The 13262-nt window shown below is 36.4% G+C and overlaps 1 protein-coding gene across 1 annotated transcript in view; it reads left to right on the top strand.

The window, feature by feature from the left end:
• LOC118201809 (receptor-type tyrosine-protein phosphatase mu-like) overlaps positions 1–13262 on the top strand; it is a 213955-nt gene that overhangs the window by 125035 nt on the left and 75658 nt on the right. The window contains exons 30-31 of the mRNA XM_085812574.1: positions 620–774; positions 10590–10708. Coding sequence (XP_085668700.1) covers positions 620–774; positions 10590–10708 — 274 coding nt within the window. The remainder of the gene's footprint in view (positions 1–619; positions 775–10589; positions 10709–13262) is intronic.

The raw sequence follows: 13262 nt of genomic DNA, 5'->3' as shown, positions 1-13262 counted from the left end.
TCTGTATGCAAGGCGACCAGCCGTTTGTGTGCCGCGCACGTCACTCCATAGGAGGGACCGTTTTCAGTGGACATGACAACATGTCCACTGGACGCCTGATGAATGGAGGGCGGTTTTCTTTACGGATGAGTCCAGGTTTAGTGTAGAAAGCGATAGTAGACGTTATTTGATATGGAGAGAACCTAGAATCCGTTATCAACCGTCAAACATCCGTGAAAGAGATGCATACGGAAGGGACAGTGTCTGTATTTGGGGTGGCATCTCTTTGGGTGGACGCACAGACCTCCATGTCTTTCCAAGGGGAACCGTGACTACTCAGATTTATAGAGATGACATCCTTGATGTTTATGTGTGCCCATATGCCGGGGCAATAGGTGATGCTTTCCTGTTACAGGACGCCAACGCAAGACCACACAGGGCTCGCATAGTAGATGATTATCTTCAACAGGAAACATTTTCTGAGCAATATTGAATATAATTACCAAATAAAAATTATTTAATGAGTTAATGTTTGTTCGTTCTTGATTTAAGATACTTCTTTATGATATATTGATATATCATTTACCTGTCTGATTATACTATTTGGTTTTCTTTTGTTCTTTTCGTTCTGTACATTCAGGCAACGAAAGAAGTCAACTAATTCTTTCTCCACTCGAGATTCCGGACTTTCAGGATCCATGACTTGGTCAGTCATGTATAAAGTACCAGATAACGAAGTGATAGAATCACCTCTAGTCACCAGTGGCTTTAGAACTTTGCCTCTCATTGAAAAAAGTAAGTTTTTAAAGGGTAAACTATTTAAATATACTACTTAAAATAAAAAAAATTGGGAAGAAATCCAGTAAGTATGTGAGTTCTTCTCGTAGCGCAGAGACTTGTAAGCCCAGAGCTACGAAATGAAATAACACACGTTGTGCTTACAATAAAGGTGCGCATCTGGAAGAAATTTTTTCAAAAATTTCTTTTGAGAAATGTTTTAATCTTGAAATGATTATCGCATGTACCTTTGCTTTATGAACGAAAAAATAATCCCAGAATTTCACTGCTTGCATCAACAGTCAAAATGGAAACAAATTGTTTTAATGAAGTTTGTTCTAAATCTCTAACATAATTTATTTACTTTTGGCATTTCTCCGAAAATAGCTCAAATTTGTTGTTATTGTTACTGATCCTAACTCGTTAGCCATTAGGCTAGAGAAGATCCACGAGTACATGAACCGTCATTAAATCCAAAACGAAGGCAGGTCTTTTCAATAGGTCCTCAAGTCCTAAACGGGCGAGAAAAAGTTCAGGCGTGAAATGGTCATTATTACATTTCCTACTGATCTTATATTCCCGGTCAAATTTAAGGCATTTCAGGTGTCCATTTACGAGCATCGTCAAAGTAGTCTGCTGATCACGATTAAATCCAAAACCTACAGCCCTCCCCGGGCTACATCCCAAAATACCAGTCATAGTACCTGGCAGGAGAATGTCAGAAAGAGGCAATAGTAGATTTTACTCTCAAGCAGATCTCCAAAAAGATCAGGTTCTTACCTGTTTTCTAAATCTTAAAACTTGGGATTCCGTTTAAAACTGTTTTACCAGTCATTGCCACCGAGAACATCAAAAAAAAAAAAAAAAAAAAAGAATAATTATATTAAAGATTTTCATATTTTCCAGTGTTTTCAGATACTGAGTTAGTACTTTGGTATGTTAAAAACTCATTTAACTTTGTGAATAAATAGACCGAAAGAACAAAAGGTACACTTCAGGACCGTATTCAGAAATGTATATATGTATGTATACATGCATCTATATATGAATGAATATATACATGTGGGGAAAGGCAACGACCATAGTTGATAACACACATTTATTACTATTTACAAATATAGATTACATTAGGGTTACAATTAATGAAAATGGTATACGAGCGATCGAGCGACGTCTGCTCCGCTCGCCAGCTAATCCTCGTCTTCTCCCGAAGGCGGGAAACACATGCTGACGCAATGCATACGTCACACAGTAGGAGATTAGGGAATATCATGACATAACGTTTCCCACATTCGGCCATCATGACCGGACAGGCGACCTCGCCTGAAGCAACATAGTATATCATCAAATTAAAAAAAAAATTATTATAATATAGTAACATAGGTATGGAAAAAATAATCTGTAGATACAAAGCTGAGGATACTTACACAAATGAAGCAAAAACATAGTTTAAACACACCACAGCAGTTAACTAAAAATAAAAAGAACATTAGTATGACAAAATGAATTAAAAAGTTGATATGAGGAAAAAAATTATTAGAAAGTTCTCAGGTGTCATCTGTCCAAACACAGGAGGACCTATAATGCTGACAGTTTAATAAAAATCAAGTGATACGTTCAATATTGTTGGACCAGGGTTTCATGTATTCAGCACAAGTAGATGTTTTGGATGGTCCGTCGAAAAATGCACACTTTTCCACATCATATGTGTCATTTTGTTTGAGCCTGGTGACTTTATAAGGTCCGAGAAATTTCTGTTTGAGTTTTAGACCAGGGCCAAACCGAGTTCGTTTGATAGCCACGAGGTCATGAAGTTGAAATTTTTGTGCCTGTTTTCGTCGCAAATTATAAGTACGGCGATTTTCGTCTTGCACTTTAGAGTTTGCTGTTTTGCGTCCTTACGGAGATCGTCACGTTGCTGAATGAATGCAGATTTGATCTCCTCGTCGATTAGAGCAGCGATGTTTATGTCGTTTTGCGATTTCATTTTAGTCCCAAAGAGAAGTTCAAAGGGAGTAGAACTGATGCTACGTTGAAAAGTTGAATTAATAATTTGTTGCACGGCGGGAACATGGCGGTACCATTGCTCAGGGTTGGTTATGGAGAGTTTAGAAAGGACAGCAATAATAATGGAGTTCAAACGCTCAACTTGACCGTTCGATCGTGGGAGGCCAGCTGTAATAAGAACGTGCTTTATTCTCTGTGTGTCACAATAGTTTGCAAATGCAGTGGATTTGAATGCAGGGCCTCGATCAGAGATAATCCGTGAAGGATTTCCGAAGACTGATCTTTGAGATTCCAGCCGACTGATAACTTCATCTGCGTCTGTAGACTTTGTCGGATAAAGCCACACGAATTTAGTAAACGAGTCTATAACTGCCAAAATATGTTTGTATTTCTTTGATGTGGTGGCAAGGGGACCTAAGTGGTCGATATGGTACGTGTGCAAGGGTGCGTCGTCTTTGTCAATGGGGTGCAGTAGTCCATCTTGTTTGCCACGCTTTCGATTATTGAGGATGCATGGGATGCAGTTACGGATACACCGCTCAATTTTTTCTTTCAGATTTGGGATAAAATATTCGTTGTTTAAAAGTTCTTGAGTGCGGATTACGGCGAAGTGGCCTCGTTCGTGAGCTGTTTTTATGACATTTGCCTGCATATCCTCAGGCACCACAAGTAAGTCAATGCCGTTGACGTTTTTGTACAGGAGATTGTTCTTAACGAGAAAGTTATCATACGAAGGCATCGTTTGAAGGAGTGCTTTAATAGCCGTAATATGCGCGTCGGTTTCTTGTGCTTTGCGAAATTGGAGAAGGACACTGTCTTGGATAGTCATGCAACATGGACTGCGACTGAGGGCATCCACGTGAGCCATCTTTGAGCCGGTACGGTGCTCAATTTCATAGTCAAAATCTTGGAGATATAAAACCCATCGGGCTATTCTCGAATTGAGTTCCTTTTTATTTAAAGTTTGCACAAAAGCGTTGCAGTCAGTGATAATTTTAAAATGTGAACCAAGGACGTAAATACGGAACTTTTTTAAAGCTTCAACAATTGCAAGGACTTCGAGTTCATAACTGGTGTATTTACGCTCATTGTCCGATGCTTTCTTTGACATGTAGTAGACAGGGTGAAAGCTGTTATCGTTCATAGATTTTTGTAGTAGGACTGCCCCCAAGCCATCAATGGATGCGTCGGTATGAATTTCGATAGGACTCTTTTGATTAAAAATACTTAAAACTGGTTGTTGAGAAAGCAAATATTTTAATCTGCGAAATGAGGCTTTCTGATCAGCATGAAATTGAAAGGGGGTGTCCTTACGAAGGAGATCACTAAGGGGTTTTGCAATGCTAGAATATGAGGGGATGAATTTCCTAAAATATCCCGTGAGACCGACAAAGCGTTGGACGTCTTTCGTACTCTTAGGTTCGGGGTAGTTAATTACAGATTTTGTTTTCGAAGGGGAAGGAAAAAGTTTACCGTCTTCAACGATATGTACAAGAAATTCGATTTTTTTGTGAAGAAATTGACATTTACGAAAATTAACTTCTAGACCATATTCACTAGCAACTTTGAGTACTTGATTGAGACGATGAATGGCCTCATTTTCATTTTTGGCGGGAATAACTACATCGTCCATGTAGGGTAAAACATAACCTTTGATAATTAAATCACGAAAAACATAATTTATAAAGCGCTGGAATACTGAAGGGCAATTTGAAAGACCAAATGGCATTCGAAGAAACTGGAATTGTCCATTGTGAGTTACAAAAGCTGTATATGGTTTACTTTCGTCCGCTACTCGCACATAAAAAAAGCCGTTACGTAGGTCAAGAGTACTAAAAATTTGCGCGTCTTGAAGTTTATCCAAAATGTCATCAATAAGAGGAAGAGGAAAATGATCCTTAATTAAAAGTCGATTAAGTTTCCTATAATCGATGCAAACACGGGGTGTACCGTCTTTTTTACGCACCACGAGAACTTGACTGGCATATGGAGATGAACAAGGTTCAATAATTTTAAGTTTCAACCATTCATTTATTTGTTTGTCAACAATTTCCCGTTCAACAAAAGGAAGGCGTCTAGGAGGGTGAAAAATCGGTTTATCATCGGATAGAGTGATATTAAATTTAATATCTGTCGTCTGTGTTTTATTTGGGACATAAGAATTCAGCAAACGTTCTGCCGCAGCACGAGTTTCTTTGGAAACATTTGAACCAATATCAAAAGCTGGAACATCGTCATTTATTGCAAAAATGAAAGATTCAGGAGCAGTTTCAAAGCATTGCTCGGGAGGCTTTGAAAAATATATACCGTCTGGGGTAATAGTTAATTTAGCATTTTTAATTACGTCACATCCTACAATAAGAGAAAATTGCATAGAATGATTTGGAACAACTCTAATATTAGCCGGAAAGTCCTGATTATCAATGTTGATAATGGTTTGAAAATAGCCAATAATAGGAATTTTCAAGAATCCGAAACCAGTTAACACTCCAGAATTATTTGAAAGTGGTGGGGAACCAAGTTGAATCCATGTGTTTTCGTTCAGTAATGTGACCTCACTTCCAGTGTCAATTAATCCAGAAATTGTGCTATTGAGTATAACGACAGTTTTACACATATTACCGTGAGAGGTTTGTACGGTATTTACTTCGGCAGGTGGAGTGGAAGTCTCATTTGATGTAGTGGGGCGGCAATCCATAGATTTATGTCCAAAACGACAACAAGTTAGACACTTTGGGCCAAGAGAACGATTAGGGCAGGACCGTGAGAGGTGTCCGACCTCATTGCAGTTAAAACAAGTTTGTGGTTTAGTTTTAGATGGACCAGTATTATTAAATTTCGTGTCGTGTTGTTGGTCTGAATTTTTGCGTCCAGTACCACGTCTGGGGCCATTATTCGTATTTTTAAAATTTGATGGATGAGAGATATTTGTATGTCTAGTCGTAACTACAGATTCATAAGTGCGTAGCTTTTCTTTGAATTCAGAATATGATTTTGCACCGTAGAGAATAATTTTATCGGATGGGGTACCTAGTATTCCTTGAATGGTATACTGAATGACAGAAGCCTCGTCGATAACACCGTCACCACGGTTCGCGCATTGCGATAAAATATTGCAAAGAGCTTTCATTCGAGCGCATTTTTCTTCTTTCTAGTTGTTTATGAATTTCAATAGAAGTAATTTTATCGGAGAACTCATTAAGTAATACTGTTTTAAACATGTCGTATGAATTGAGATTCCGTTGTGAAAACAAAAAAGTTTTAGCAGTACCCACAACAAGTCTTTTCGCAAAAACTAATTTTTGCTGGTCGGTAAGATTTGGGAATAATTGGAAATTATCCTCTATATCGTTGAAAAAAGCGCGGACTGAATAGGAATCATTGCCTGAAAAGTTTCTGCAAGTGTTTGAAAGATCTCTCAAAATAAACCATAAATCATGACTCATCTCGGTGTTCGCCGTCATATAAACACCGGAGCGACTCGAATTCAAATTTATTACTTTGGGCTTGGCGCCGTGGAGGGTGGGAAAGGGGGAACAGAAGAACTTAGACCTACAGGCGTCGGTGTTTGAAATTGAATGATCGTCATCGGATAAAAAACTAACATCTACGGAACTGTGAAAATCCGTCAGATTAGTGAGCGCATGAAAAATTTTTTCACATAAAACATCTTTATTAGTGGAAGCTTCCAAATGTAATAAATTCGCCACTGATATAAAATCTGATAAAAGAAAAATCTTTTAATAGAAGTTCTTTATGTTTTGCCAAATCGAAACTGTCCGGGAACGCGGCAAAATTTCGCATTCTCTTTCGCGAAGAATGATCAAAATCGGAATATCCGAGCACGGTATTAAATAATTTAATAACTCGTGTTGTGCCATATTTAAGAGAATTCGCTATCAATGGGACATCACCTAATTTTAGGGCCATAGTTCTTTAAACAGTAAAATAGGACAATATGAATATAAAATAGGGTATGTATGAATGAGAATTAAACAGTAGAAACACAGCTTAAAATCGTAATACTAATAAATTATGAACGAATTAGGGAAAAATGGGCCTACCTAACTTCGGGGCAGTCCTTATAATCCAATATATATCTTGGCCAATCCAATGTAATCCAAAATCGAATTTCGATTTAACGTCCAAAATCAGAAGAATGGACAAGTAGCATGTAACATCATTCACATATGTCGTCCAGGTTGAAGAATATTAAATCGTCATAAAGGCACGTCTTCATTCACATACGTCGTCTAGCTTGAAGAAGAATATTAAATCGTCATAAAGGCACGTCTTGCCTTTGTTAGCTTTCTGAACGTCTTTAGTGATTGTTGGTGTCTAGGGTTCGATTATAACGCATGCACAAAAGGCACGGTCGAGCCCCCAAAATGTGGGGAAAGGCAACGACCATAGTTGATAACACACATTTATTACTATTTACAAATATAGATTACATTAGGGTTACAATTAATGAAAATGGTATACGAGCGATCGAGCGACGTCTGCTCCGCTCGCCAGCTAATCCTCGTCTTCTCCCGAAGGCGGGAAACACATGCTGACGCAATGCATACGTCACACAGTAGGAGATTAGGGAATATCATGACATAACGTTTCCCACATACACACATATGCACACGTACACTCCGCAAAGAAAAAGGGGGACAGTTCTATATCTCCCGTTCTAATGGGTCGATTGACGAAATTCAACTTGCGTTTTTCATGTCTCGAAACCGCGACTTAGGATATGTATTACATTTTATATACAGCATTGTTCTAATATAGGTATTTTGACACAAAATCGGACTTTGTCTGAAATGACATGCCAATTATTTTTCATATTTCGATTCTAGTACTCACATTATGCCAAAGTGCCAAATTTTGTAAAAAATCCCACGAGTAGTTTTTAAAAAATGAGCTGTCAAAGTTTTAGCTCCTCCATGCTAATTGAATTTAATATATTTTTGTGTTTTTCTTTTCTGACACCAGTTGTTACGTTAGTTTCTTCCTTCACGTTCGTACGGGGTTTGTAGATTTGGAGTGAATAACGAAGATACTTGATGAAGTATCCAAACACACTTTATTTAGCCAATATTAATCAGGAGAGCTCCAAGATCACGCTTTACAGTCGTCAAAGATCTACTATACACTCGTTGGAACCATCAGCGACACAGCCTTCAGGTTATCAGGCTATAAGGTGGAGACAGCTTCACTGCAAAGCACCAGAGTACAGCTCCCGACTCTGCTCGGTCGTTCTCGGAACTCCACGTACTCTCGAACTCAACTCGCGATGCACTCGTCGACACACAAGGCACAGCTCCCGACTCTTCGGCTCAGTCGTTCCCGGTGTTCAACACACTCTCTCGACGACGCACTAACCGCGCTACACTAAGAGATTCATTCTGTGCACTCGACGACCCACCCGGCACTCGCTGCCTGTCTGTCAACTCGATCGACTCCGCAGGGATTGACTCGCTAGATGAGACACCAACTCGATACTAACTCGCACTCTAGACGAGGAACACACATTCACTGACTGCGGACCATCAGGGTTTATATAGCTTTCGGCTTGTGTTCGAGAACATTCTGAGCAAAACCGGTAAAAATTCGTTCCAGAAGGTTCTCCATCCGTCCATGGTATATCGAAAATTTTGTCGCCAATTGGGCGATTTCTCACCAAATGTGGCAGCCCTTCCTACCTTGCTATTTTATGGCAACCCTAAACTTGCTTTGCGGGGAAGCTACCTTACCGCGCCTTAACATTTCGCAACAATATATTTATGAATCTCTCTTTTTTTATTAAACTTATCTTATTCTTCCTTTCCCATTTTGAAATTTAAGTTTATTCCAAATAAAATTCGCCCTTTTTTTGTGATTTATTTTTTAAATTCGTATTTTTAAATAATTTTATAAATTTTTCGAAAAACATTTTGAATCATAACATATAAAAGTTTTACCATCATATCAAAGTAGATGTATTTCTAAGGATACGTGCAAAAATTTAGAGTTTTTCATTCAAAATTCCCTAAGATAACATATACGTGAATTTACATTTTGGCGCATTTTGAAATTTGGTGTATTTATAATAAGCGCTAATAACGAAATTGCGGTTTACGCACTTTGTTAAAATTATTTGAAAGAATGAAAGACGGACATTTTTTCCGCTCTTGCGTCAGTGAAAAAGTGAGTAGGTTACTATAAATTAAGAATTTCGTTAAGTGAATTAATTATTCTTGGGGCAAACTCAAAAAATGCTCTAAAATAAATTTTTGAAGTTCTCGGTAAATTTCGAACCAAATTTTACAAAATTTAATATCAAAGCATAAATTGAGTCGTAGAATGGAAATATGGAAAAAAAATTGGCATGTCATTTCAGAAAAAATCCGACTTTGTTTCAAAACACCTATATTAGAACATTGCTGTATATAAATATAATATATATCCGAAGTCGCACTTTCGTGACATGAAAAACGCAATTTGAATTTCTTCAATCGGCCTAGTAGTTAGAACTGTCTTTTTTTTCTGCAATGTACGTACGTACATACAGACGTGCATATACACATACATTTCTGAATAACAGAAGAGTACCGTGCAAAAAAATTAAACTAAAATTTGAAACATTTTTTCTACCAACTTGGTAGTAACACTTTTTACAGTTGAAGATATTCCGAGCAAATCATTCGGATATTTTCATCAATTTAGATCTCAAATATAAATAGTATATGTATAAGTACGAATATAGGTACCATTCGGTTTTGAGGGCCGTAAAAAATCACCAAACTATTGTCAATGCCAATGCTGCCAAAAATAATTGCTATAACTCTAATGCAAGAAAGGAAGTATAAGAGTAAATAAGTATTTAAGATTGATGTTTTAATTTAGATGAAAGGTTAATTTCATATCATACTTTTTTATTATTATAATTTATATAAAAATTACTAAACATAACGGAATGGATGCCTGCATCGCTATTTCGCTACCGAGTTATCGCTAAAGCATAATTTCATCTCGTTGGTTGTTCAAACATAATTTTTTATAATGAATGAAACTTTTTCTTTGAAAAAATTTCAGTAAAGTGCAGATTCGCCCACTTATTTGTTTACCGCTTTTTACAAGGGTAAAAACAATTGAATTTTTGTCAATTTTCGTTTACTTTTTAAGTGAAAATATCATAAAGTAAAAATCACGTGTACATAGATAAAGTTAAAGGTGTACTAAGTACCATTTTTAAGTAAAAATCATGTGTACATAGATAAAGGTGTGCTAAGTGCCATTTTTGTGCAGTTCTGGGATTTTTTTTTTATTGAAAATAGGTCGATGTGTACATGGATACGGAGTATGTGCAATTTTTAAAAACGCGTCAAGCAATGGGTGATTCTGCACTTTACCCAAAATTCTATTGCATACTTTTCGTCATGGGCAATTCCCAAATTGTTAAATCCATAGGATATCAAAAATGAATTTAAAATCAAAAAAGGATTTAATAATTAAACTAGTATTTCAATGGCGTCTTAAGAAATATAGAATTATATAAACTTACGCAATCTGAAATCAGCGCGTACGCTAGATTTGGCGCGCTGTTAAATGGGCGCGTTTGCTAGATTTGGCGCTTTTGCGCATACATTTTCGCTGCAATTTTTTTACGATCATCAAAACGGAATAGTACCCAAATATAAATAGTAAATAGTACATATGAAAAGAATACATTTATGGCAATGTTTAACTCTGCTTTCACTGCACACACATTCGTCTTTTCTGATATAAGTTTCTGCCTACGGTTTGATGGTTGAGTGCAAAATTTTTAAAATGCCTTTTGATGTCTTTTTCAGATGCTTCGCTCAAACGAAGTAAGAGTGACAGCAAAATTGCTCGTGGCATGCGCATAGAAACCCTTGAGGACTTTTTAATCAATGTCAGAGGTACGAATCAGCTAGTAGAAGAATTCAAGGTCAGTATTAGTTTTGAATGAATCAATTCAAATTCATTTAAAAAGAGATGATTATTTACAACGATAATGCCTGTGATTTATTGAATCTGTTTCTTCAAAATATTAAGCTAAGAATATACTCTTGGAAGCTAACTTTTAGAACTATATGTCAATCAAATGACATGTCAATCAAATCAAACTATATGTCAAACTATATGTCAATCAAATCAAACTATATGTCAAAGACTGAATGTTTTTATAAAACATTCAGTCTTTAGATTGATATTTTCTTCTAGTGTTTTTCCCTTTGAAGCATCGAGATTTGTTTTAACGTTCATTGTTTTAATTTTCTCATTAAAATATTTTATTTTACGATCATTTAATTACTTAGTTTCTTAACTTACAAAATGCATTTAAGTATTTAAATTGGGAAATAAACAATCAACTTCTCAATTTCAGATATCAGCTCACTCACAATGCTATAAGACTATAAAACCTTTTTCAAAGGAATGTGCTTCGCTCGGTCTTTCTTTGCTTCTATTGCTTCTTTCGCATCCATACTGGAGATTATGTCGATTTTAATGAGAAAATCATGTCCTTCTTACAAATTATTAAATTGGAAATTTTCTCAGCTAATTACTTACTAGCAGTATTCCTATCCGCATTATTTTTTTTAAATATTTTTTTTAATCTTTGCACATAACATAATCTTTGCACTGAATGGTCGTCTTTTGTAAATTATTTTTTTGGTGACATTGACAAGACTTTGGATGAGACTCCGATCTCCGCCAAATATACTCCGGTAGACTCTATCAGTAGACGCCGCTTTAGTGCAGTTCGTGCTACGGGCAATTTTCCAGCAGTAACGCAAGAAAAAAACAAAGTTTAGAACTAAAATGTGATAAATTTAGACTCATAAAACTTCAGTAAATACACAAAATTACAAATGATACGAAACACACTCAAATTGGTCACAAAATTGCATTGCCTCATCATCGCTTTCAAATCTAGAAAAAGGAGCTGGCTGCATGGGTATTTTTCGTGTTTTACAATATATTTAACGTGAATGTGAATCAATTCCCCTAGAATGTCTTCCACGAAGGCATCTCTTGCTTTAGACACTTAGCCCACTAACGGCAGAGTTGCTGAACAGTTGTATTTCGACCCGAGTGCCGATTTCGGCGAACAGGCTGCTTGCATGGGAGTTTCTTTGTGGATCTTTAACGTGGATATGGGCGAGTTTCTCTTAAAAAATGCTTCTTGAAGACTTTCCTTCCCATAAACAAATTGCCCTCGACTTGCTTTCCCTTAAAAGATAAACTTATCCGTTTCTTAACCTAATTGTTAACTATTTCTTGTACCCTTTGACCTATTCAAATAATCTAACTTAACCTATCATAAATTAAAAAAACAAAACAAAAAATAGCTACCAGCGGCCGAGCGGTAAAGTCGCTGAACACTGGTAGTTCGGTCCGAGGTTCGAATCCCGCGAACGGGCTGGCTGCATGGGCGTTTTCGTGGTTTTCCCCATGTGTAAAGTGTATACGAGCCAGTTTCCCTTAGAAAGTCCTCCACGAAGGCATCCCTCCCCTTAGGCAGATAGCCCTAGTGTGCTTTGCTTTAATTAAATAAACCAAACCAACCAAAACAAATAATAACTGCTAACACATAAATATTAAATATCTAGTATTAAATCAAGAAAAGTAAACGCTTCAATTATTTGCATAAATTTACAATAATTTTATGGTATGTTTGAATCAAAAATATTTTGGTTTGATTTGCTTAATTTGTTTAAGTCAAAGCACTCGAAAGATATCTAACTAAAGGGGGATGACTTCGTGGAGGGATTTTCTAAGGGAGCTGGTTCGTATTTCAGTTTTATATTTTCTACAGGATAAAAGGGAATGACTAATATTGTAACCTATAATGTTTTTATAAAGATATTATTTTAATTATTGTTACGGTTAGTTATCTAAAATGATAATGTTTTGTAGACTGCTGCAGATGTATGTAAATATTTGTGTTTGTTTGATCGTGTTCTGGCTTTCGCTTATATTCATAATAATGCATATTGTATTTATTTATTTATTTATTTGTTGCATTTTATGCAATAATTTTAACAGGTATTTTTGTTTAAACGAACTTGCTTCCATTTGTTATTGTTTGTAAGTATTTATTTTGTGTATAATGTTGCAGATCTTATAATTCTATAATCGATACCTGGTTGAATCGCAAAAATAGTCAAAGAAATTTTTCTGACGTGCTTTGGCGAAACCTTTTGCAGCCAAGTTGGCGATATTTTCCAAATTTTCCGAAGACGTATTTTTTAAATTCTAGAGCTCGGTTTTCTGGAAACTTCCAAAAATATGGAACAGCGTTACAGATGCGGCTGGTTGCTATGAAGTCAGTCAGTTCAGTTAACCGAATACCTGACATCTGCTTCTTGTTTATTGACTGACTTTTCTCTATGAATGACTGAGTAGTAATTAGTAATCTGAGTCATTCGTGACGTGTTAAGGAAAATTTGCATTTCTCCACTATTCTCCTATTTTGAGGGATTTATATAACTGCTTAT

Source organism: Stegodyphus dumicola, chromosome 3, assembly GCF_044657685.1.
Source record: "Stegodyphus dumicola isolate Sdum_Otavi_A_Nest chromosome 3, ASM4465768v1".
Taxonomy (NCBI): Eukaryota; Metazoa; Arthropoda; class Arachnida; order Araneae; family Eresidae; genus Stegodyphus; species Stegodyphus dumicola.
This window is presented reverse-complemented; position numbering and strand designations above follow the sequence as displayed.